Source organism: Heteronotia binoei, chromosome 3 (assembly GCF_032191835.1).
Source record: "Heteronotia binoei isolate CCM8104 ecotype False Entrance Well chromosome 3, APGP_CSIRO_Hbin_v1, whole genome shotgun sequence".
Classification (NCBI taxonomy): domain Eukaryota; kingdom Metazoa; phylum Chordata; class Lepidosauria; order Squamata; family Gekkonidae; genus Heteronotia; species Heteronotia binoei.
Window position 1 is genome coordinate 55,005,934 of NC_083225.1, and position 25,698 is coordinate 55,031,631.

Genomic DNA, 25,698 nt, shown 5'->3' on the forward strand with positions numbered 1-25,698 from the left:
CAGCCAGTGTTGCATAGTGGTCAGAGTGTCAGATAGGAACTGGTTCAAACCCCCGCCCCCTCTGTCATGGAAGCTTGCTGGGCATCCTTGGGCCAGTCACATGGTCTCAGCCTACATAACAGGGTTGATACAAGAATAAAATAGAAGGCAAAACAAAGTATGCTGTCCTCTAGGGAAAAGTGGAGTATAGATGAACTAAAGTAATAAAGATTACTGAATGTTAATATAGCTATATTTATTATACAAATTTACTGCATTTTACGATGAGTCTATGGTTTTCTGTTCCACTGGTTGTAGACGACGGCGAATTACTAGTTCTCCTTTGCTGTTAATATAGCAATCAGACATCTCCTCTTCAGTTGGAATTCCATGGGGTAACTTTAATGGCTGTATTCTACAGATGTTAAAAAACAGACACGCATTTTAATACACACACGCACATATTCTACAAAAGGTATTTTAGGTAATGCTAGCAAAAAGTGCTGACTAACCTTACTAGGTGTTTGATGACTTTCAGTTTTGCATTCACAGTAGGAATGTTTTTGTGTACTACAGGCTCAAACCGCTGTAGATAAATAGATTTCAAACAATGAGATTCAGTGTCACATTCATTGCTTATATACAAGCACAAAGTGCTCTTACAAACATGTAAGATCAAGTAGCACAGTCTATTAAAGCCATCCTATTTAACAAACATCCTGTTTAATAAAAATACAAAAAAAATGAACATTGTTTCTTTTAGTACCACAAGACAGATTTCAGTATAATTATAATATGGGTTACAATTCGCTGTTGTATTTAATTCATTATGAAAAGCTACCACTAGAAGGTACAGAGATTCCTTAACTAATCTACTATATGGTGAAATTATCTTTAAAATGCTGAAGTCTTGCAACAAGAGAGAGGCCATCTCAGAGGAAAATGCCAACTGAATTTTCATTTCACTATACTCTGACTTGTCTACAGGTGTTAGCCATCCCACCCCCTCCAGATCCAGGGTTACTAGCCAAGGCCATCTCTCAGGTCTGTTAATTAGCTCACACAGTTCAGCTGTGAATCTGGTAAGGGAGGGCAGAGCATGCTCCTGTCCAGAATGTTCCACTGAAGCAGCTCTGTGATTGGTTGGGGGATGCCAGGAAGTTATGGCCAGTTTTTTCTATAAAGTACAGCCTATTGTGAAGGGGAACATCTGTTTTTCCCTTTGCATTTCTTGCTTTCCTTATATGATCTGGAACCAGGGGTGACTTGTCCAGTAGGCAAACTAGGTGGTTACCTAGGCCGCCGGGAGGGGGCAAATTGGGCTCTCCCCCCACGCCGGTGCCCCAGGCAAGCACCTAGTTTCCCCCCCGCCACTAGCCCCCTCCACTGCCCCCCAGCCGCAGCGCTCTGCTTGCCCCCACCTGCCACGGTGCTCCGCTCACTCACCACCACCGCGCTCCGCACCGCTCTCTGCCCCTCAAAGCTCACTGCAACTAAAAGTAAGCCCTGCTGGCTTCTCACAGCCCGCGCCTGCGTTTTGTTAAGATTCATCTCTTTAAAAAACACGCAGGCATGGGCTACGAGAAGCCGGCAGGGCTTACTTTTAGTCGCAGCGAGCGGGGGGGGGGGGGGAAGTGGAGCGCTGCGGCAGGTGGGGGGCGAGTGGAGCACCGCAGCTGGGTGGTGCCAGGAGGGAGGTGCCTCCCTAAGGCGCTAATCACCCTAGAGTCGCTCCTGTCTGGAACACCATGCTTTAGCTTTAAAAAACCCTGCCATCTCTGCCATAAGAACCAAGTAGTTAGCCAGTTTACCTTTGTTATTCTGCTGTGCATTTGACTGTCACTAAACTATATGCAATGTTTTAAAATATTTTCTTGAATTTCATTATAAAAGCTCCCTCTTTTTGCTGTATGGTGTGTTACTGGGGAGAGACCTAAGCCAAACCCAGGTTAAGCTTGGTTACATTACAGCAATAAAGCAGGATCAGCCTTGACATCTTGCTATTTAGTTTCCCCTTGGCAAAGCATGGTTGCCATGTCACTCTGCCTTGTCATGCAGGTGTGAAGAGCATCCCCACAAACTCAAGCTACTATTTACACACATAGTATTGCATGTGACCAGGGCTCATTTTGTAGCAGCAGCTCCTTTGCATTTTAGGCCACACACCCCAATGCAGTCAATCCTCCAAAAACTTACAGGGTTCTTCTTATAGGGCCTATTGTAAGCTCTTGGAGGATTGGCTGCATCAGGGGTGCATGGCCTAATATGCAAAGGAGCTCTTGCTGCAAAATGAGTTCTTCATGTGACTATTTCTGAATTAGAGGTCAGTTGAGATTCACATGTGGGAGAAAATACTACCAAGAAAGGCACTACCATGCACACACGGAAACTAAAATTTTCCACTCCACATCCAAATTAATCTTTCCTGCAGAAGACCGAGGATGTGATAATGTACAGAAAATTTAAAAGCAAAACTGCATCACCATTTGCTACTGCCCTCTCTTTGTTAAGCAAGAAAAAAGCACCTCAAAACCCAGCTGTTTTTGAAGCTGACCTTTGTCTACCTGTACAGTGGAGCTGGCACACAGTGTAGAATTCCACTACGGTGCAGAGCCAGCACAGTTTTATGGTGTCAGACTAGGATCTGGGAGACACAGACTCGAATCACCACTCTGCCAGGGAAACATGCTGGGTGATCTTGGGCCAGTCACACCTGCTTCTCAGGGTTCTTGTGAGGGTAAAACGGAGGAAGAGAACACAATGTGAACCACACTGGGTCCCCACTGAAGAAAAGGCAGGGTTATAAATGAAGAAAATAAACAAATGCTCTGTTTGTGTGTTCATTAAGCCATTGAATTAATGGCCTTTTCTATGCCTTTTGATTGGTGAGACTGCATTTTCCCTGACCTGGATAGCCCAGGCCCGCCAGATTTCATCAATTCTTGAAAACCTGAGGTCAGCCCAGGTCAATATTTGGAAGAGATACTGGCAAAGAATACCAGGGTTGTGATGCAGAGGCGGGAAATGGGAAGCCACCTCTGAACATCTTGCCTTGAAAACTCCATGGGGTTGCCATAAGTCAGCTGCGATTTTGATAGCAAAGGGGGGGGGGGGGGAGACTGCAGCTGGAAACAGGAAGCACCAACATAATAGTTACAATCCAAAAGCATGCACTTTGCATGCACCAGGATGTTATGAAGCCTTCTCTGAAAAACACAAAGTATCCCCTTCTATGAAAATGGGAATATTTTAAAGGGAAACTGGCAGAAAATACCAAGAAAACAGCAGCAATAATTGCTTATTAATGTGCAAGCAATTTCCACCTTGCTTTTTGAAGTCAGGGGATGCTCTGTTGACTATAACTGGGGCAAAATATTTCTAGTTCTTAGCTTCCAAAATTAAGTTATGGGGTAGGGAAAGAAAGATGGAGAACAAAGCGTTCCTGGAATGCATACTGGCAGGAAGCAGTAACAATTATCATGAATATAGTAAAGGGATGGCTATATGAGAAGGTGGTAAATGAAATTACTGGAGTCTGAAATTATTGGTTGCTTACACCAATTAGAATTAGTGGCTTGACCCCAGTGATTAGGTCTGATGATGAAGTCTCAGCTGTGCCTATCTTTCTTTTCAGTTTGCATGTTACAGCTAGCTCCATACGTAGTTTAAATTGGGAACCTCAAGCCTGAATAACCATGCTAAGCCTTTCACTACAAAGTTCCTGGAAGGAGAATCAGGACTCCTATTGAGAGTGTTATAGCCCTCCCTACAGAGGAAGCTGCTTGTTTCCTTTGTTTTTTCCCCTTATGTTTTGTGGGTGGCTAAAGAGAGTTATTAGAGAGTGATGACAATGGCAACTTGCAGTGGTTGATTTCATTCATGGTTGATACAGGAGTGCCCTTGGCTTGCTGCTCCATAATTGGCTGATGTGAGCAGCGTCACTATGGATACCAGTTCAGCTGCCATGCTTTCAACAATCAATCTTTTTGTAAGTATCTTCTCATTGCTGAGAGAGCACAGGACACCTAGTACCTGCTAGCTATGCTAGTGCTAGGCTATCAATGCACAGAATTCAGGGCTTAAGTTGGGGCGGCCCAATTCCAAACCTGCAAATACTCTATTGCAGGGGTGGCCAACGGTAGCTCTCCAGATGTTTTTGCTGACAACTCCCATCAGCCCCAGCCAGCATGGCCACTGACTGGGGCTGATGGGAGTTGTAGGCAAAAAACATCTGGAGAGCTACCGTTGGCCACCCCTGCTCTATTGGAAAAAAATCCAGTTAGTAAATAGGCTGCTAAGCATGATTCAAACTAGACTTACTACACTGACAAGCATTAACGACGAAGAAAAAGTTCTTAAATTTCCCCACCCCCGAGAATAGGACAAAGCGGGGGGACTGCCAATGGGTCGGATACCTTTCCCAATCCAAGACAGTGTATTGTATCCTTTTCCCAATAAGGACGCCTTCTTCCACTTTTGATCCTAGTGATAAGGTGCAGCTTGTGAGGTTGCTCTGGATCACCACCATATTTTTCATGATCACCAGGTTGTGGCTGAAATACCTGAAATAAGTTCAAGAAAGTTACGGTAATTACTAATTAACAAAATTACTATTTTAAAACTTTTAAGCAGTCAATAAAAATAAGATCTGCATAACAACTCATAAGGTGGCTAAAAGAACATCATGATTTTAATCAAAAAGATACTCATCAATTTCTTTGCTATAAACCTACAGTGAAGACAAATATACCTATCACCAGGGTTTTTTTCTGGTGGAATGTGGTAGAACGTAGTTCAGGAACCTCTTCGTGAAAACAAAATCCCCCCACCCACCCCCCAAAAAGTTTACAATTTCATGAGGGGAACCCATGCGTTTCTCCTCCATTTCCCTCTTAAGAGTTCCGGCACCTCTTTTTCACAAAACAAAGTCCTGCCTATCACAATGCTGAGAGAGATCTATAAAAGGTTTATATTTCTCAATAATATACAGAACCACCCCCTTACAATACAGAATCAACTTTTTCTTTGTTCTTTTTTTGCCATCAAGCTGACTTATGGTGACTCTGTAGGAAAGGCAGGAGACATTCAGAGATGGTTTGCCATTGCCTGATTCTGCATAGCAACATTGGACTTCCCTCCTGGTCTCCCATTCAAATACTGACCAGGACTCACCTTATTAGCTTCCAAGACCTGACAAGATCAAGCTTGCCTAGACTATCCAGGACAGGTCACAAAATCAACTACATGTTCAAAATTCAGTGATAAACCAAATTAAATAATAAACCAAAAAACCAAAATCATATTTTTACTTGGTAGCTTGGGTGTGTCAATATAATGCAAAAATACTGGACATTTTCATTTATAGGTTACAAACATGAAAATAAAACAAATGAAAGTTTTCCAACACATTGCTTACCGATTCAGGAATACGTGATCTTGTAAATTTCTGCCGAATCCAACTGACTGACTGTACCGTATTTTTTGCCAAACTCTGGAAGAGGTGGATGGGCGGGGGAAGAGAAAAACTTGTCTTATTATTGATAAAACATTTATACCCCACCTTTTTTCTTGGTGAAAGGTGATTTTAACATTCCTAACTGGAGTATGTGTGTTCTATCAGCATTTCTGTTGGAAATCAACTCTTTGTTGACTGAGTAAGTTCATTTATAATTTAGAGTGATTAATGAAGGGGAAAAGATCAGAGCAAGCTGTCTCAGGTGGCAACCCTAATAAATAAGCACTATCCTATTTAAAATAGCCTTTTATTCTTTAATTACAGTAATATAACAAAGGGGGGAGGGGGAAGCTACAGTAAACCCAGAATTAGCCACAGAGTTGTTTACTGTGTTTAGTCCAGTGTAGTAGCCAGAGCTCAGGAGCAATAATTAATTTATAAAATTAGAGCAGCAAAGACCAAAATCACACCCTCTGTTAGAAGTCTTTCTCTCTGACCTTTGGGAGTCGGACATAAAGTGCAATCTTAAAAGGTAAGCTCCACTGAAGAGCCTTGAGTCAGATTCTGCGTAGATCTGTTTAGGACTGCACCATTATTCACGATCAAAGAAATACCCTGCAGACACACAGGTGAACAAATTACTCTGCAGAACGGAACAACGCTCCGATGGTCAGCCCTGTTTAACAGCGTAGACTTCCTCCACCCTAAACCCAATGAAATCAACGCGGTCACTACACACACAGTATTACGTTGCAGCAATTAAACGTCGCTGCAGCACAAAACGTCTGGCATGAGCAAAAAACTGAACTCATCAGACAGTTTGGGACGTTCTTCGTTCCTTTCGGCACCGTCTCACCTGCCAAACCCCCGAAGGAGTTCCCCACGCAGCCCGGCACAACAACGCCGCCATCTTTGAGTCTCTGCTCCAGCCTTCTACGTATGACAGCGGCCTCTTTTGGCTCGCTCAATCCCAGACGGCATGCTTTACTATTTCCGATATGTTAGGGGAAAGAGAAAGTCTAGGAACACGTCTTATCTATGGTCTCTCCGCTTCTCCGGTGCAGAGAAGGTTTCGCTTTCCACTTCCTAAGATTCGCATGATGGTCAGGAGGAGGCGTGGAGTCCACTGTTTTGATAGGAAGTTGCCCACCTGCGGGGTTGCGGCTAAGCTCCAGGGAGTGCCTCGTGCTTGCAAGGCCGGATTGTGCAGAAGCCGCGAAAAGGTCTCCCCCTGCTGGGTTCGTTTCCCGGCACACCATGGAGGAGCCGGCGGTGCTGGTGTTAAAGCGGGCGGTGGAGCTGGACTCGGCGTCTCGGTTCCAGGAGTCGTTGGTTTGCTACCAGGAAGGGATTGATCTCCTCCTGCGGGTGCTTAAAGGTGCGGCTTCGGCATCCACTCATGCATTTTTAAAATCCTCCCCTTAGCAAGCGCCCCGGCAGTCCCAAAGACTCATCCTTGGCTGTTGGATCGGGCCAGGAGTATTCTTACATTCTCTTTCTGTGTGCAGTACAGCCAGATGCCTCTTAAGTTCACGAGCAGGCTATGTCTTCCATTATGGCGGATGTCTCAATTAGGCACATCTCAATTAGGCATCCTGAGAGCTTCAGGATGCAGAAGTGTATGTAAGATTCTTGCGTTATTGAATATTCTCCCACATAAAGCGTTTCCTCCACATCTCAGGCAAAAACCTTAGTAAGAACACACCCCGTTATGGCTAGTAGTCATGTCCTCCATGAATATGTTAAAACTTTGTTTCTATCCATGCAAACTAGTGGCTATTATAACATTTTGTAACAAAGTTGCACAAGTAAATTGTGTGAAGAAGTACTCTCCTGTTTTGATTCTGCTGTCAATTTCATATGCCCAAGTTATGATACAAAAGTTAAAATTCTTCCTGTCAGTTCTCTAGTTTTTCTAGCTTTGCAAAATATGTCCCAGTTTTTTCTGTATTTTCTAAACTGAAAAGTCCCATATTCCTCACTCTGAGCATCTTGGTTACTCTCTTCTTTACTTTTTCTGGCTTTGCAATATCCTTTCTGAAATAGTGACTAGAGATGCACACAGTATTACAAATGAGACCATCCACTAGGACCCTAAGGTCTTTTTCCATCTCAGCAAGTTCAGACTCCATTAGCATACGTTAGGATTTTTGTTCCTATGGGCATCACCCTACATTGAATTTCGTTTTCCACATTCTTGTCCACTTTGTGGAGATTCTCTTAGAGCTGTTCACAGATGGCCTTGATTTTCAGCATCCTGAATTATTTTATGTCATTGGCAGAGTTGGCAACTACACTGTTCAATCTCAGATTTAGACCACTTATGAACCAATTAAATAGCACTCGCCTAATAGTGATCCTTGTTGGACCCCACATCTTACTTCCATCCATTGCAAGAACTGTCCACCTATTCCTGCTCATGACTTCCTGTCATTTAACCAGTTTTAATCCATAAGAGGACCTGTCCTCTTACCCCATGACTGCTAAGCTTACTCAGGAATCTTTGATGATGTCTCTTGCCTAAAGGCACTTGAAAATCCAAATACATAATGTCTGCCAAGTCACTGTTATCTACGTGCTTGTTCATTTTCTCAGAGAGCTCCAAAAAGTTGGTGAGGCAGGAATTTCCTTTGTAGAAGCCATGTTGATTTTCTCTTGGCAAACTTTGCCTCATTTTATCTTTGATGATGGTTTTACCAGTTTGCCAGGGACAGACATTAGGCTAACTGGCCTGTGTTCCCCTCTAGACCTTTTTTTGTTAAGTTGTAACCACACTTGCACTAACCTTGCCCAACAACTTTAAAATATATAGCAAATGGACTGTCTGGAGCGCCATCTTAAAAGGCAGGCCCGTAGCTACAGGGAGGCCAGGCCACTCCATTCAAACCCCCCTTCCATCTGTATGGTCCCTCCATTGCAGGGCCTCCAATCTGCCCCATTTGCTCACTACCACTCACCGCTGTGCTGAACAAGTGCAGCATTGCTACTGTAGGGCTTTAGATCAGCATGGGGGGGCGGGGGGGGAGCCTACTTGCAGCTGGATCCCCCTGGAAGGTTTACTCAGTTAGACAAATGGGGGGGGGGGCTGTCGCTTTTCTTGAGAAGCAGAGAAAGTGTTTAGGGCCAAATCAGGTGGCCCTCTGGCCCCCACAAACAAAAAATGCTGCTGCAGGCCCCACCAAACATGAAATCCTGGCTACGGCCCTGTTAAAAGGTCCCCAGAACATGCAGTTTTTGTCAAGCAGTCTACTAATATGTAGAGACCTGGCAAAAATGTTAAAGACAGAGGGGTCCCTGTTGAATAACCACTACAAAATCTTGTGCCACTAGACTACTTTTCGTTTTAACTTTAGTTGAGCCGGTGGTTGCTGCTGCACTGTACAGAGACATTTACGCCATAGTCAACGTCATTACTGTAACTAAGCAGGCTGTACATTTAAAGGGATCGAGTAATGGAATTGTTTTTTCACAGTCTTTATCTGCTATTTGCAGCTACAAAGGATGAAACCAAAAAGGCTCATTACCGAGAAAAAATATCGAGTTACATGAGCAGAGCTGAAGATATCAAGAAGTTTCTTGAGAAAGAAAAAGAAGGTATGACGTTTAATATAAGTTTCTTCAGTATACTCCCAGAAGACTCCATTTACAGACTTCATTGACTTTTTCAAGATACCATCACTGATGCTTTCTTTGTTTTTTTAGATGGAAAATACCACAAGCAAATTAAGATTGAAGAAAATGCAAAAGGTTTTAGCTATGAAAAGCTGTTCCAGGACTATCTTAATAAAACCGTTACAGAGGTTTGGGTTGAGGACCCTTATATTAGGCAAGTTCATCAGGTAAAGACAATTGTTGATTACCATAGTCCAAAAGTTTACTCTTTTCCAAATGGAAAAAATTAACCATATTGAACTGCTTACAGTTGTACAACTTCTTAAGATTCTGTGAAATGCTGGTTAAAGGACCATGTAAAGTGAAGACTATTCACCTCCTTACATCTTACGATGAAGTGAGTATTTTACACTAAAACTTATTGCTCTGTATGTCATACTTTCTGAAGTGATTAAGTGTAGGAGCAGGAATGGATCTGCTCTTGACAGATAAGTTTTCAATATGTATTTTGCTAGCTCCATTGTAGGCTTGGATCATTTCCATGGATGAGTTTCCATCTCTCACAGTAGAACTCCCCCCCACCCCGCTACTTTTGCTTGGGGTCTTCTACCCACTAGAAAGCAGCAGTGGGAATAGAAGGAAAGGAGGCTGCAATCCATAGACAGAAATCCTGTCTGTGTGCAGAAATCACTGGTGGATCCAACCCAAAATGTTCCAGATTTTTAAATGGAAATTTAAATGGTAGCATCTCTTCCTTTGCTTGTTTTGTTCTGACAAAATTTAATATCTAGTTACATTTAATGAAAATCATGTGAGTCTGTTCATTCAGAAAATTTGCTACATGTGTGTTGAATTAGGGACCGTCTCTCCCCTGACCTGAGGGACCGTCTCTCCCCATATGTACCCCAGAGGGCACTGAGGTCAGTCGGAAAAAATAAAATGACCATCCCTGGGCCGAGAGAGGCCAAGCTCCAGAACACCAGAGCACGGGCCTTCTCAGCTGCGGCCCCTGCCTTATGGAATCAACTTCCGGAGGAGGTGCGGGCCCTGCGGAACCTTGATCAGTTCCGCAGGGCCTGCAAAACTGTCCTCTTTAAACGAGCATACACCGGCTGCTGAACTACTATAAATTAAGGACCCACCATCGTGGTCCTGCTCGAGGACCTACATTATCACAGAATTATTTAAACTGGCAGAACCAGCGTCAGAGTGCCACCATTGCTGCCAGATTAACTTAAATTAACTTAAACAATGATTTTTTAAATATTAACTGGTTTTTATAATGTTTAAATGTTTTTATTGTTAAACTTAAAGTTTTTATTTATTATTGTACATGTAGAAATGGTTGTTAGCTGCCCTGAGCCGCCTAGGCGGGGAGGGCGGGATACAAATAAAATTTATTATTATTATTATTATTATTATTATTATTTTTATCTTAACAGGGCAATGGAAAGAGTCAGCAGATGGCTGTTCTACAAGAGATAGAGCAGTCCCTGAAGAATTATGGAGTAACATTGGATGTGTCATATTCTTCTTCGATACATGATCGAGAGATTAGGTTGGTGACACATCAATAACATAGCATGTCGGTGTTGAACACTGGTAAATGAGGTGTATATTGTTGATTATATTGTTGATTATTAAGGATTTCTTTTGATTTTGCACAGAAAATCAGGCTTGCTAGTTCCATGTCTGGCAACTGTGACTGTGGCCTGGATCCTGAGTCATTGTTCCCTTTATACTTCTCTCTCTCAGACAGTCATCTGCAGTTAGCAGTTCTGTGTGCATAAAGGCTCCTTGGAAAACATTAGTCTTAAGCATGTGGAAGTGCTGATGGCAGAGGGAGTGCGTGCCATTGTGGAGGAAAGCTTCCATAATGGCTGGAGAGAAGTGTAGGAGGAACTGTGTCATAGGAACCAAACCTATAGCTGAAGTTTTAACAATGCCAAAGCAGTGTGTACCAGTGGTAACTCCTGCCCTTGCATTCATATAGTCTATTCTTGTCTGCAGCGAGACAAACTGAAGCTCTGCTTTGCTATAGCAGTTACAAAGGAGTAGGGCAGGGGTGAGGAACCTTTTTTCTGCCAAGGGCCATTTGCATATTTATAACATAATTCGTGGGCCATACAAAATTATCAACTTAAAAAACAGTGCTCTGCCAAGGGAGAACGATTCAGGGTGGCATGTAGGTAGAGCCTAATTTGGCACACACACACCCCGACCTGCCACCCTAGGCAAATGCCTAGGTCCAGGGGGGGGGGGTTGTAGAAAAATCCCAGCAGGAACTCATTAGCATATTAGACCACATCCCCTAATATTAGTATATTAGGTCACACGTTCATTAGCATATTAGGCCATACCATCTGGGATCAAGTGCAAATTGAACTGGTAGTAGCTCCTAGCAGCTGGGCTCCAGGGAAGCTGCTGCACAGCGTAGTTGGGCCCCACGATCCTTGCTGGCCAGCCAGGCTCCAGGGAGTCGGCCACATGGCTTGGCTCAGCAATCCCCGAGGGCCAGACCAAGTGATCTCGATTGCCATCAATGGCCCTCAGGATGGAGGTTCCCCACCCATGGATTAGGGGAAAGAGGCACTTCCTGTACCCCGAGTTTGGCTCATATGAGGCAGACATATTGGAGCAGTGCAAGCACCTTTCCTCCTCCACATACAAATAACATCTTTTGTGAAGTAGACACTCTTCCCAGAAGCCTCTATTGCCTAAATTTGCAATTTGGCCTTTACTAGTAAGACAAATTGTTCACCTCAGGACATCATGCATACAGATTCTCCAGTGAAACATCCATTTCACACACGGTATTTGTAATGGCAAACCACCCCGTAAAAAGTCTGCTGTGAAATTGTCGTGATGCAACATCACCTCCGAGTTGGAAACAACTGGTGCTTGCACAGGGGACTATCTTTACTTTTTTTAAAATTAAGTGTGTAGTTGAGGACTCACAGTATTCTTCCTTCCTGCAACTGAGTGCCCACCTCAGGAAGTGTATGAACAGCTGTGTCTTTACGATTCACATGTTCAGTTTTATTGACAGAAGAACCAAATCCCATCTTCCCTTCTCTGTTGTAGATCCTTCCAACACTCCAAAATCTGAGTGTTCCTTGGGAACAGTATGGGAAGATAGCACTGTAGGATACATCTCCATGGGGAAATCTAGGGAAATTGTGGGACACTCCCACCATGCTTGATCAATGGTGCCTTCTGCTCACGCAAGACCACCTTAAAGTTCAACCCATAGTGTTTTTGTCCACTAGAACAGACAAGTTACAAAGCCTAGAATTGTCACCCTTATCTTTTTTTTTATTACTGTGAACCACTGGTGTGCTAATCGACTCAGGAGAAGTTTGAATCAGGGCCTCCCAGGTGATATTAGCAATATCACACTGGCTCATTAGAATTTAAATTGCTGGTATTCCTTCAACAAATTTAAATCACTAATCTAGATTATAGGTGTAGTAAAGGAAGACACTGTTTTAAACAGGACATTTATTCAATAACCTGTGATTATAGTGAGTACATTTGGGAGAAATAATATACTTTTCTTGCATTTAAAAAACAGATTCAACAATGGATGGATGATTAAGATTGGAAGGGGCCTTGATTATTTTAAGAAACCACAGGTGAGGTTTATTTGTTTTTTCACCTTATAATGTATTTGAACAGTTATACTTTTTAAACAAAAACTTGTTTTCTACAGGGTCGTTTTTGCCTTGGGTACTGTGATCTTGATTTGAGACCATGTCATGAAACTACTGTGGATGTCTTTCATATGAAGCATACAAAGAAAACATGATTTTATATTCTTAATCCAATTTTTTTTACTGTTTTTGTTTTCAGATATGAGCTATTTTATTCCACTGCGCCTAGTGTTGAGTTTTCTAAAATGTTTCTAGTAACTATACATATTCAAGAGAATGTCTAATGAAAGTGTGTATTTGCCAGATGTGTGTGGCATGTTCTCTATGAACTCCATCTGGAACTTTTGAGCTCATTTGAAGTAAAAAAACCCCACTATTCCAGTTTGCTTGCTTGTGGTAGAGCACCATGTTTTCTTACTTCATGGACAGTAAATGGGAAAATGTTTAAAGTATAACATGATACATGCAGAGAAAATGTGTGTTTAGCTTGAAGAACTTTTTCCTCCCACTTTGTCCAGCTCACCAGTTAAGATCTACCTCACCAGCCCTGTTCTTTGTGCCTTCAGGTGTGAAGTGGGTAGCAGCCAGAGACCACCTTTTTCAAAAATGGCACCTCACCTCATGCCTACATTGCTTTCTTTTGTGTCTGTTCACCTAGCCTAGAAACTGTTATGTTACTTCCAGTGTGTGTGTTTTTATGATCTATGTTTTTATGGTGGGATAGGTTTTAATGCAGGATTTTAATTAATATAATTTTGTAAGCTGCTGTGGGCACTCCTGGAAGAGGTGGCATAAAATAAGATTCTTTAAAGTTTCCACCATAGCTATTTGCACTGTTGAAGAGGTAAGCTACATTTGAACTAAAAAGGGCTCATCTCTTCATCATGGTGGCAGCTTAAAAAGAAATCCTTCTGATAGCAGTTGCATTATAATAGACAGACTTCAGGAAAGTGCAATTCAAATTTGGTGGTTCCTGGACTCCAATTCTGGATCTACTGAGCTAAGGCAATAAGTGTTAGAACTTGCAAAGTTTGAAAAACCAGGGAACCCTTCAGTGCAATACTAAGTAAGAGCAGCTGAAGAAATAGAATGGCAGTTTACTAAAGAAAGCTGAAAATGGGAGGTACGTCTGCTAAATGAAGCAGAAACTTCTGCTAAAACAGCCTGTCAAGTATTAACCCTTGGAAGAAACTACAAGATTATGGCACCTATACTACATGGTGGTTTTTAGCCTCCAAGTAGGCAACCTACAGTGATGGCCTACGGTCTAAAGGAGTATTCCACAGAGGTAGTTTCTGCTCAATTGAGACCTGGAGACATATGCCTGAGCTTCAAGCTAGCAAACAAACAGGTGGAGATGCAAAAGCTTTACTTTAAATGCTATTATATCATGTGTTAAACCTGCTACTCAAGGTCCCACTTTTATATCCACCTTAAAGCACCCTCTTGGTGGAACTATTAGGACATACTAATTGAGTACTGATCTGTTCTGCTGGTATAATCATCGGGTGCAAGAAACTGTCTGCCAATAAAAGGCTCTTTGCTGGTAAAGGAGGCTCCTGCAGCTGCAGAATGCTCATTGCACTAGTGCCAGTTGAATGGACTAGTAGAATCTAATTTATCAGTTTAATACGGAAGCTAAATGATTGTAGCAGAACTTGGTTTTGAGTAAATTTATTTAGGATCACACCTGGAGACTAAGCCAGTGTGCCTGACAAGCAATACATAGTATGACATGCTTCAGATGCATGCTATGTCTCATTAGATTTACATTCCTAAACGGAGTTACACCCTTCTAATCCCACTGACTTTAGTGGACTTAGAAAGGTGTAACTGCATATGGACAGCACTAAGTGGGTCTAATTGGAAGTAAATTCAGTGTATTTAGCTCATGTCCAGGAAAGTTTTCTCAGGGCTGCAGCCTTAAAAGTACAATTTTGTTCTGTTATTCCAATCCAAGCCCAAATAGTTATGCAAGTCTGCACAGAATGGCATTGATATCTAATGAGTGAAACATTTGTCTAAAAATGTTCGGTATGAGTTCTTCAGTGTTGTTTTTTTTTCACTTGTCCTTTTTATTATTATTTTTGTAAGCTGTTACAAGAAGTCCTTTGAGTTGATCAGCATGATATTAAATGACAGAAATGAATAAATAAAGAAAAGTTGCAGGCAGGGATGATAATTATCCCATTATGATAAATGTGAAACCTGAAATCTTTAACACTTGCTTGAAATAACTTAAACTGAACTAATAAACGACTTATTTTTAAAAAGGGAATTGGATTGTCTAAATTCATTCTTAAATACTTGTTGCATAACCAACATTGCTATCTTATATCTCTCTTCTTCATCCCTCCAAATCTTGTACTAGAGCAAGCTTGATAATGGCATGGCAGTGATTGAGCAGTTTCTTATCAAGGCAGTCACATTAGTGTTAACACTTTTTCACATAACAGATTCCATTTGCTATATAATTTGTAATCTGTACACGTTCTCAGCAAAGCATTTGCTGCGGCTGTAGTTTCGCTTGGACAGAACTTGCTGCCAATAAGGTTGTCCTTCAGTTTACAGCACATCATTGGTGGCAGCCATTGCGGAGGCACATCAATGTCAAGTGTTTCAATTTTGCCATTCTTTATGTCCATATTTATCTTTATGTCAAAGCAAGATTGTTCATCTACTATGTTCAAGCATTTGCTAATACTGAACTTGGGTGTTTTACCGTAGATCCACTCCCAGGCTTGTAGTTCCTTTGCTTTATTATTAATTCCAGGAAACTCCTTTTCATCAGCTGGATTTATTACAGTGATACAGTTATCAGCATGATAGTGTGTAGCATACTCTTCAGCAATGGCATCCATGAGCATCTCACAAGTTAAAGTAGGGTCTTCTTCCAAGAGGTTTTTCACTAAGGCTGGGACACTTGGTGTAGCATTGCTTTTTATCCCATTGTAAGGACTTTTCAGTACAGATGACAATATATGTTTGTTGGTATTGCAGAGCAAGGTGCAGTGGTGGTAAGCTACAGTCCTTCCGAGCTTTGCAGCAGTGCCCGAGATTTTAAAAATCTCATTTAATAAGAGGTCACATCTTGCAGTAGCCTGCACATCTAATTGTGGGCGTAGGGATTTTAAAGCTTTAACAACCAGTCTTAAATTTTCCATTCTTTCATATTTTTTCCTGGTTGTAAAGAAAGTCAGGTTGATGTTTCCTAGATCGTGATAAACTGTTCCTCCTCCACTCCTTCTCCTGGCTAGTTTTATTCCCTTCTGACGCATCATTTTGAGATTACATTCCTGCCAAGGATTCTGATGTCTGCCTATCACTACAGCAGAAGAATTTCTCCATAGGAAAAGAATTTGTCTGTTCTCCAAGTCAAGGGTATCATGGATCCAGTCTTCTAAAGCCAAATTCTGATATACGTCCTGGGAAACAGACTGCAAGATCAGTCCTCCTTTTGGTGCCCATTTGAAACCAGCAGCTGGAATCTTGAGAACATAGTGTAACTGGAAACACTTTTTCAGGGATGACTGGATTGTCATGTTTTAGCGTAATAGAAGTACTGAACATCAATCAGATTCAGCCCAGTCCACTACTACTTCAGTACAAACATATCATTTCAAATAGCCCACAAAACTATTCTGTTACATCAGATGATAATATGAAATATTTCTTCTGGTAAGTGGACATGATCTAGTGATGCAGAAATTCCCTGTTCTACTTTTATTGCAGAGAGCCTAGGAGAAAAAATGTAGTGTTACTTGATTATCCCCAGACAGTTTGATATATAAAATGATTGGTTTTTATGGCTGTTATTTTAACACATCAAGATGTAACAAATCCAGTCAACCACCAATTCTCAACAATATGCCTAACAGAAAATAGGAAAAGACATATATGTAAATATAACATGTAGAAGAAGAAAAAAAATTATAGTAAATTCTACCTCTTTCAGGGACCAATCTTTAAAAGCAAGTCTTAATTTCTGTCAAATGGGTCTTACTTCCAGGAAAAAATTTTTAGAATTATAGCCTTAGGCTCACAAAGCAAAATGTTACAAGGAAAATACCCTGTATAACTATATAGGTTCACAAAAATTCTGCAGTAATAGCATTCCAAAAGTCAAGAAAGGGTTTCCATCCTCAAATTATAATCTCACATTTGTTACTAATTCTGTTAGTGTGGACTAGCATCTGAAAGACTCAGGTTTGAATATCTGCTCTGCCGTAGAAGCTCAGTGGGTGACCTTGGGTCAGTCACACACTCTCAACATACCTCACAGGGTGCTGTGAAGATAAAATGGAGAAGAGGAGAATGATAAACTAGCTTGGGTTCCTGTGGGAGAGAACACAAATTAACTAAATATGCTATATTTTGACAATTCAAATAACTTGAGCTCTTCTAGCTCTCGGCTATGTTCATGTTAGCAATTGTCAGCATATCTAAAGCCCATTGCTCTGTACTTTAAAGGAACAGAATCCAGTAAGATATCAAGCACTACTACTTTGGGGATTTTTAGAATATTCAGTTTAGTTATGCAGAATACATTTGTTTCTTTACTAGAAAATGTAAGGACATAACCATCACGAGTCTATAGTTATCATCTAAGGCTCCACATTTCCAACACATGCATTTCTATGTTTTTGTAATCTCAGTTTGTGGAGAGACGTACCACAAATATAACACCTTATAATAATTTTCTATCATGCTAAGACTCAGGGAAAGCCACCCCCAACAATAACAGTACTCATTATTTAAAATTGTATACATAAGTATTTTCTCTCATTTAAAAAGAAAAACTGCCTGATATGTAGAAATTATTTGCAGAAAGCCTAAATAAAGAGCAGATACCAGACCTTTAGTTTTTTCCTAAAGAAAAGGTTTGTTAATTCTGTACAAATGTGTGACAATATGCAAGGTGATTTCCCCCCCTTCCCCCGTGAAACAAAAGGGAATGGTGTTGCCAGAGCCCCCTAGCCCAGCCCTGTTGCTCTGGCATAGAGAAAACTCTATGAATGCGAATTAGATCACTGAATGGGAATTTACAGGAGTGGAAAGGGCCATGGCCTCCTCACCTAATGGAGGACCAAAGAGCTGGGGGGGCGGGGTTTGCTATTGTGCACCTCTTTGTCGGCCATACCTCACCCAAGCCAGCAGGGCAAAGGCAGGTACTGCTATGCTTCTCTCCAGACACGCTACACTTCCTGTATCTGTGCTCTTCTTCACTAGGCTGGACAGGTGAGGTCAACAAAGAGTGGAGCATGGCATACTATGTGCCTGCCAGCAGACTTAAGTCATGCACTCCTGTGCCCATGCACCTCACCAGCCAAACTGTTTCTGGGCCAGCGCAGGACAAAACTGAGCACGCACTGTGCCCATGTTTTTCACCTTAGGCTGAAGGTCTACGCCGCTGTGCCTGTGCTCGTCCTCACCAGCTGCACTGCGCCAGAACATGGTGAAGCCAGATGCCATCGTGTTTCTCTCCGCTGGCCGCAGTGCATTGGGGCTGGAGAAGTTCGTGCGCTGCTAGCACAGAGTTAAGCCAGGCACCTGCGGTGTCCACGCTCCTCTTTGCTGGCCTGAGCAAGAAGACGCGTAAGCACAGTGGCTCCCAACTTCGTCCAGTTCCACCACTATCTGTACTCACCAGCCCCACATCTTGGGTGAGCGGGGCTTACATATACATATATAGTAGACTGCACTTCAGTTTTAGGGACGATGGTTCATGTTCTGAGGATAATGAAGGACATACAAAAGCTGGCACAAAAGTTTCGGGCAGAAAACAAGTGGGCTGGTAAAAAAGTAAATCTACCAAGCACGCGATTGTCCTTTCCCGGCTGCTGTTCCAGGGGAATTCTACCATAGAGTACCATGGAAGGAAAGAGAGGTGACACTTTACCAGCTTCTCTTGGTGTGCCTGGCTTCTCAGTCCTGAAAATCGGGTCCTTTGCCCTGGTGAGGTGTGCTGTGCCTGTCCACGAAATAAGGCGGATCGTTAACTACAGCCATAGAGTTACAGAAACTAGACTGACGGTCTAGTGTTTTCAAACACCGCTCCGAGTATGCACAATGGAATTCGCTCTTAAGTTCCTTTTCAGAACGTTTCCGCTGGAGAAAAGTAAAATGACCCCTCCACACACACAAGCCTGCTAGCTTCTAATCACTTTGCTCTCAGCTCTGTGGTGGGTGGGAGGGAGGAGGAGGAGCCTCAGTCGCCCCCCTTCGCCTCTTTCCTTTGGAAAGCGTTTGTTTCCTTGGCGACTAACAACTGCAAAAGACTCCGGAGGTGAGACTGAAGAAGTTCTGTTCTTTAATTATTTTGATTTCCTGCCCTGTGAGATAGTAAAACGATTAAATCATAATCATCTTGCCTTCAGTTTTAAATTAAACGTTTGTAAATGTGCCAGTTTTTAAAAAGACTTAATATAGTACAGGGGTGTCCAAACTTTTAATGCAAGAGCCATATAGAATAAATGTCAGATGTTTGAGAGTCGCAAGACATGAACATCACACGTTTGAGAGCCGGAGGAAGGATGGAAGGGAGGGAAAGAGGGATAGATGGGGAAGGAGGGTGGAAAGAAAGCAACTTTAACTTTTAATGTGTTCTCCAAGCTGCCAGCTGGCTTGAAGTGATTTAAAGAGACAAATGCCTTCTCCAAGCCAGCCGATGGGTCAGTGGGGCTTCGAGAGCCATACGTGGCTCAGGCCCAGGTTGTCAGGTCCAACTCAAGGAATATCTGGGGACTTTGTAGTTGGAGCCAGGAGCAAGGTTGTGACAAGCATGACTAAACTCCAAAGGGATTTCTTGCCATCTCATTTAAAGGAACCGCCTTCCCTCCATTTGGAAATACTGGAGGACTGGCGCACTTACTTTGGGGGCACATAGAACTGGATCCCCGGTCCAATCTTTTTAAATCTTGGGTTTGTTTGTTTGAGAGGCACCAGATGCTATGCTGAAATATTGGTGCCTCTACCTAAAAAAACAGCCCCCTCCCAGAAACCCACAGATCAACTTTCCATTTTACCCTATAGCAGGGGTGGGGAGCCTCCGTCCCGAGGGCCATATGTGGCCCTCGAGGTCGCTTGGTGTGGCCCTCGGGGATTGCTGGGCTGAACCAAGCCGTATGGCAGCCTTTCTGGGACCTGGCTGGCCAGCGAGGATTGTGGGGCCCAGCCGCGCTATGCAGCAGCCTCCCCAGGGCCAGGCAGGGATCACAGGGCCCAGATGTACTGTGCGGCAGCCTCCCTGGGGCCTGGCTGGCTGGCCAGAATTGCTGCAGGGCCTGGAAAAGTTACTGTCACAGTTCAGTTTGCACTTGATTATCCCAGATGGTGTAGCCTAATATGCTAATGAGTGTGTGACCTAATATGTTAATATTAGAGGATGTGGTCTAATATGCTACTGAGTTCCTGCTGGGCTTTTTCTACAAAAAAGCCCTGGACCTATGCATTTGCCTAGGGCGGCTGGCCGTGTGTGTGTGTGTGCCAGATTAGGCTCTCCCTTCATGACTTCAAATAGAAAAACAATTAGGGTTTGTAGAATCTTTCGGGCTCAAGTGCCGTGTTCTACTGGAGAAAGTTTTCCTTCCAGACGTTTCATTCTCAGCTGCGGAGAACATCCTCAGTGGCGTTGCAGCCGGAGCAGGAGCTCTGACCTTCTTGGCTGCTGTGCATTGAAAAACAATTATTTGCATTAATTTTGCTGGCCTGAATCATTCTCTCTTGGTGGAGCACTGTTTTTTAAGTTGATCATTTTTATGGCCCACAAATGATATTATAAATGTCCATATGGCCCTTGGCAGAAAAAAGGTTCCCCACCCCTGCCCTATGGGAACCGATCTCCATAGAGTATAATGGAGTACCCAGCAGAGATTTCCCTCCCCCCACCACTGCTCTGTAATAACCCTTAAGTGGGGGGAGGACCTCCAAACTGGGGGTTCCTCTGCTCCCAACTGGGGATTAAAACAGCACAACCAGAGTTATAGTGACCAAATAACTAAGAATGTATTGAAACAAAATCATACAAATATGTTCAATAGCAATAGCAATAACAATCCTCCAAAAGTTTCACAGTTCCCTCAAAGGAGTCCCAATGAACAGGAGATCGACTTGATTATTCCTGCTTCGAATCCTCTTCTAGCATAGGGTGCTCCAACCACATATTTCAACCGACGGCAAAACCTCAGAGAAAATATCGAAGAGTTTCTGATGCATCAATAAGTTGTAAAAAGCTGCAAACCCTACAAGATTCTTTTTCAGTGCATCCAAAGACTGCACATAGAATTCCCAATGGGCAAATGGGACAGAAAGTCTCCAGTAAGATTTCAAAATGGCACTAAACTCCAAAAGGTTCAGCCAGGAAAAATTGAAGGAAGCAGGAAAAGAGGAAGACCCAATATGAGAAGGATTGACTCAATAAGTGAAGCCATGGCATTCAATTTGCAAGACCGGAGAATGGTTGCTAATGATACAATGTTTTGGAGAATGTTAATTCATAGGGGTCACCATAAATCAGAAGTGACTTGATGGTACTTCTCTCTCACACACACTCCTTCGAGGTAACCTATGCTATCCCTTGGCTCAAAATCTTGTTTTTTCTAATTGCTCCAAAGATAAATACAAATTCAGCTGTAGCCGAGGTGAAATTGATGCTGGAGACGCTCCGTGTCCCTCTTTTTTGAAAATTGTGTAAAAAATCCATATAATTGAATCAATATTGGTCCCAGGTCTGATGAAGACTGGAAAGAAACAAGTACTTAATCGATTGGCTTGTCACCACACTACTTTGGGACTTGAATATACATGTTTTGGACATTTGGGCTGATTTCTATATACTTCTTAGTAAATTGGTCACTAGCTTGCATTTTTCGTTGTGTTATCCATTATAGCGACCTCTCTCAGATTGTACTGTACTACCTGGAGGCTAGCAACCCTATTTAGACTACCCAAAATCACACACACCCATACTCTGAAGACTGTACCCTGCAAGAGGACATGCACTGGTACCCTGACCAAACACTGGGTCTAGTACAAAGAACTTCTATTTAGGATGCCACCAGGAAGCCTCTATTATATTGGAAAGCTGGCCTGAACAAGCTTGTCCCCAGCACCCCAAAATGAACTTTGGGCCAAACTGAAACATGCATGATGCATTGCCAGACTAAGGAGACTCACCCAAACCCTTATTCAGGACATTTTCCCAATACAATAATAGAGTCTTCTCTCCCACTCAGTCCTCCCTCTGAGTTAGTGTGAGTCAGCTCACAATTTCTTAAGGCTCTGGTTCACGCATGTGTGTCTTAGCTCAAGAAAAATGGCCCCAAAGCAAACTTAATGGAGTAGCTCACAACTTTAATGCCAGTAGCTCACAAAGTAGAATTTTTGCTCACAAAACTTCAGTTTAGAGGGAGCATTGCTCCCATACTCTTACAATGACCTTGCAAGGTAATTTAGGCTGAAATACTGTGTGATTCCCGATCATACAGTAAGCCTTGTGTGTGATCTCCGTCTTTCAGCCTAAATTATCTCATAAGGTTGTTGTGAGGATAAAGTGGGAAGAGTATGTGCATGTACACATGTATGTAAAATCCATCTGGGACTTTTCAGTTTAGAAAATAGATGACTCAGGAGGATCTATCAGTGGCTACTAGCCATGATGCCTTAAAGGAACCTCCATGGTCAGAGGCAGTAAACCTCTGAATACCAGTGCCAGGAGGCAGCATCAGGGGAAAGCCTCAGCCTCATGGTTAGTAGCCAGTGACAGACCTCTCCTCCATTAATCTGCCTAATCCTCCTTTGAAGCTGTCTATATTTCTGCAGTCATCACTACATCCTCTGGGAGCAAATTCCACATTTTAATCACATTGAGTCAAGAAGTATTTCCTTTTGCCTATCCTGAATCTACTGCATGTCAACTTCAATGCCTGCTCTCAAGTTCTAGTATTTAGGGAGAGGGAGAACAAATTCCCCCTTTGTTTCAAGGAGCCACTGTTTGGTCAGACACTGAAACCCTTTTTCCTATTGAACCACAGTCCTGATCTGATTTAGACCTACATGCACTTGGGAATTGACTTTCCAGCACAGAACACCAAACACACATCTGGCCCCCAAGTCTTTGTGGTGGCCTTGTGAACTGGTGTTCTTTCTCTTTCTCACTCACTATGGGCTCTCAAATATTTTCTCTCCACTACATACATCACCAACCAAGAAATCATATGCAATCAAATCGTATGACTTGTTGCCAACATTAATAGATTAATAATTGGTTATCTTTATGTAAACTATATACCGTCCCATTGTTCTACTTGTTACATTTATATTCTACCCATTCTCTTAAGTTCAGGACACTGCAAACCCACCCATACCCCAGTCTTCAAAACAATCCTGTTAAGGTCATTTAGCTGACAGTGACAAGTCCAAGGTTATACTTCTTTCTCTGCTCTGGGCTATTGAATTTATATCTGCACACTGACAGTACCTAAAGTGATCAGTCTCCAGATGGGGTATAGCCTTCTCCCAGAATAAGAACTGATCTCCAGGCAACAGAGGATAGTTTCCCTGGAAGAAATGGCAACATCACAGGGCAGACTGTATGCAGCTTCACGCTCTTACCATCCACAAGGACTGCTCCAAATCTCACTGAATTTCCCAAACCAGAGTTGGCAACCCTGTTCTCACCAGGTCTCTGGGCCCCCAGGGTGACTTGGAATTTTGGCTCCCCACTCAACCTTTGTCATAAACCAAGTGTCCATGGCAGCACATGCGTTTATACGCAGTGCCTTTTCGTTCTGTACATAATCTTGGTCTGAAGTAGACGTGCATGCATTTGGGAATGACTTCCCAGCACAGAATACCAAGCCCCAAGTCCTTTTGGTGGCTGTGTAAACTGGCATTCTCCCTCTCTCTCATGCGTATACACACATGCATTTCTGATGGACACAACTTTCAAAACATTCAAAATTGATCTTTAGCTTATCTGGAGATCATCTTCTAGCAGTTATCAACTGTTGAAGAAACATCAACCAAGCATTTTGGCCTAACAAAGGGACAGTCAGCCACAGGGCTTTTTTTTTAGCAGGAATGCAGTTCCGGCTGGCTTGCTGTCAGGTGTGGCTTAAGATGCAAATGAGTTCTTACTGGGCTTTTTCTACAGAGCAGCCCTGTGTGAAACAGTGGTGGTCAGGGGATGTGGCCTAATGTGCAAATGAGTTCCTGCTGGGCCTTTTCTACAAAAAAAGCCCTAGTCAGTCAACAGTCCAAACAAAAGGTGGAAAAAATAGACAACATGATGTAAATGCCATTATTTTGTATAATGAGAACTCTCAACTTTTGCTTTGTTTATTCTGAAGTATATTTTCTTGTATTAAAATTTTAGACATTACAATAAATACCTGTTTTACTTTACACATTTATTATTGGCTTGATATACAAAAATCAGTGCAGCATTGAATTCCTCGGGTAGTTGCTTAGCAGTGTGACATCTACAGAATGTAATAAAAATGATAGTTCCATCATATTCTCCATGTAATTAATAAATGCATGCTAGTGTGAATTTCACATGCACTAGTATGTTTCCTAGCCATTGTATTGCTTGTTATTTAGATTACAGCTTACTTGACATTTTTAAAAAAGAAACAAGGGAGAGGCCCACACCTATAGATGAAAGCCATGATACCTTCCAGCATGAACTCATTTGCATATTAGGCTACACCCTCTGATGTCACCATTTCTTTTATTTTCCAAAGTCACGTTTCAAGAATATGTACACTAATGTATGAAAATGTGGTTAGAAATTCTCAAAATAGAAAGGATTTTAAAACTGAGAATATAGTGTACTATATTTTACTTAACTTAAAACTGAGAATATAGTGTACTATATTTTACTTAACTTTTTTAGTTCAAAAGTATCAAATCATGCACATATATTTTGTACATATCCTGTACATATATTTATCATATGGTGTATAATGATACACCATGTACATATATTTTGGCATGATAAAGTTGTTTAGAGAATTTAACAAACATCATTGAACATCAGTCATTTCTAAACCATCGTTTTCTTTAAAGTTGTGAGAAGCAATAATGGAGCCAGGTTCCGAGTGATTTTCTGAATTATTTTGCATCCCTTCTGGTATCTTTTTTCCTGTGGTTTGGAAAAAGCCAGTCATAGGTCCTTGCCTGATTTCTTCAGTGTTTTGAAGTAAGTTGTCATTTACACCAGAAGTCCCCACATTTGCATCCTTCTGTAGTACTGATACAGGTGTCTTAGATGTATTGCAACAATTGCCCATTGTATAGTTACCATGGAAATACTAGAAGCTCTGAATGCTTATCTTGAAATGAAAACTTTGCATCAGTGAGGAAGCTCTTCAGTATGACGGCTGTACAAATCCTATTAACAAAAAATAGCTCAAAGAATTGAGTTAACACATGTGTGATCCTAGCAACTATGCATTTTGCAGCTGGAAGAAATACTGACTAAAACATTTTTCTTTATTCTCCTATAAAAATGGAAATGTACTGATGACTGTACATACTTATTAGACTGCAAGATACTGCCTGCACAAACTGTTACCATTTGCCATAAACAGCACCACTACTGCTGCTGCTTATAAGTTGTGTCTTCAGACAGACCACAGCTATATGCCCCAGCTGAAGCTGATATAGGCAGAATACACTACAAAATGACATGTTACCTGGTGGGGGAACTAAACTGGAAATTCCAGGGACTGAAACTAGGACCTTCTGTGTGCAAAGGAGATACTTTACTGCAGAGCCATAGCCCTCTGCTTGGGAATCCATCCCTCTTCATCTGGAATTTGAATCACAGGATTTGATGCCTTTTCGACGTGGTAGGACTTTCCCTACTGAGATATACTGAAATTTACTTGAGACTTGACTCCATTCTGCTTAATTAAAAATACTTTCTTGTTTGGAGCTTTATTTTGTATAATTTTATTATACTGGAGCCAATGTGGTATAGTGGTTAAGAATGTC

The 25,698-nt window shown here is 42.1% G+C and overlaps 3 protein-coding genes across 5 annotated transcripts; 1 reads left to right on the plus strand and 2 right to left on the minus strand.

The window, feature by feature from the left end:
- Positions 1-214: 214 nt before the first annotated feature.
- MRPL30 (mitochondrial ribosomal protein L30) lies at positions 215-6,692 on the minus strand. Its single transcript, XM_060233842.1, has 5 exons — positions 6,291-6,692; positions 5,396-5,470; positions 4,395-4,541; positions 492-565; positions 215-394 (listed from the first exon to the last, which is right to left on the minus strand). The coding sequence occupies exons 1-5, from the start codon at positions 6,342-6,344 to the stop codon at positions 259-261; spliced, it is 486 nt and encodes a 161-aa protein (XP_060089825.1). The 5' UTR covers positions 6,345-6,692; the 3' UTR covers positions 215-258.
- On the plus strand, positions 6,655-14,972 carry MITD1 (microtubule interacting and trafficking domain containing 1). 2 transcript variants are annotated; one of them, XR_009555178.1, is made up of 7 exons: positions 6,655-6,812; positions 8,927-9,028; positions 9,137-9,273; positions 9,357-9,443; positions 10,489-10,648; positions 12,621-12,681; positions 12,759-12,774. XR_009555178.1 is itself a non-coding variant. In XM_060233841.1 (7 exons), exons 1-7 carry the CDS (start codon positions 6,692-6,694, stop codon positions 12,852-12,854), a joined length of 720 nt encoding a protein of 239 aa, XP_060089824.1. In that variant the 5' UTR covers positions 6,655-6,691; the 3' UTR covers positions 12,855-14,972. The 2 variants fall into 2 exon arrangements, 1 of the variants encoding a protein (XP_060089824.1); XM_060233841.1 differs by having other exon boundaries at positions 10,489-10,604; positions 12,759-14,972.
- On the minus strand, positions 14,754-18,767 carry LIPT1 (lipoyltransferase 1). 2 transcript variants are annotated; one of them, XR_009555177.1, is made up of 3 exons: positions 18,599-18,767; positions 16,975-17,034; positions 14,754-16,436 (listed from the first exon to the last, which is right to left on the minus strand). XR_009555177.1 is itself a non-coding variant. In XM_060233840.1 (2 exons), exon 2 carries the CDS (start codon positions 16,239-16,241, stop codon positions 15,123-15,125), a length of 1,119 nt encoding a protein of 372 aa, XP_060089823.1. In that variant the 5' UTR covers positions 16,242-16,436; positions 18,599-18,716; the 3' UTR covers positions 14,754-15,122. The 2 variants fall into 2 exon arrangements, 1 of the variants encoding a protein (XP_060089823.1); XM_060233840.1 differs by lacking the exon at positions 16,975-17,034 and having other exon boundaries at positions 18,599-18,716.
- Between the last annotated feature and the right edge of the window lie 6,931 nt (positions 18,768-25,698).

Excerpts from the sequence above, each read along its gene's own strand:
- MRPL30 (XM_060233842.1), bottom strand. The coding sequence starts at position 6,344 with ATGGCGGCGTTGTTGTGCCGGGCTGCGTGGGGAACTCCTTCGGGGGTT. Across the intron at positions 5,471-6,290 it reads CTCCTTCGGGGGTTTGGCAG|AGTTTGGCAAAAAATACGGT; the intron begins GTGAGACGGTGC and ends CACCTCTTCCAG. Across the intron at positions 566-4,394 it reads ACTGTCTTGGATTGGGAAAG|CGGTTTGAGCCTGTAGTACA; the intron begins GTATCCGACCCA and ends ATTTATCTACAG.
- MITD1 (XM_060233841.1), top strand. The coding sequence starts at position 6,692 with ATGGAGGAGCCGGCGGTGCTGGTGTTAAAGCGGGCGGTGGAGCTGGAC. Across the intron at positions 9,274-9,356 it reads ATATTAGGCAAGTTCATCAG|TTGTACAACTTCTTAAGATT; the intron begins GTAAAGACAATT and ends AACTGCTTACAG. Across the intron at positions 9,444-10,488 it reads TCCTTACATCTTACGATGAA|GGCAATGGAAAGAGTCAGCA; the intron begins GTGAGTATTTTA and ends TTATCTTAACAG.
- LIPT1 (XM_060233840.1), bottom strand. The coding sequence starts at position 16,241 with ATGACAATCCAGTCATCCCTGAAAAAGTGTTTCCAGTTACACTATGTT.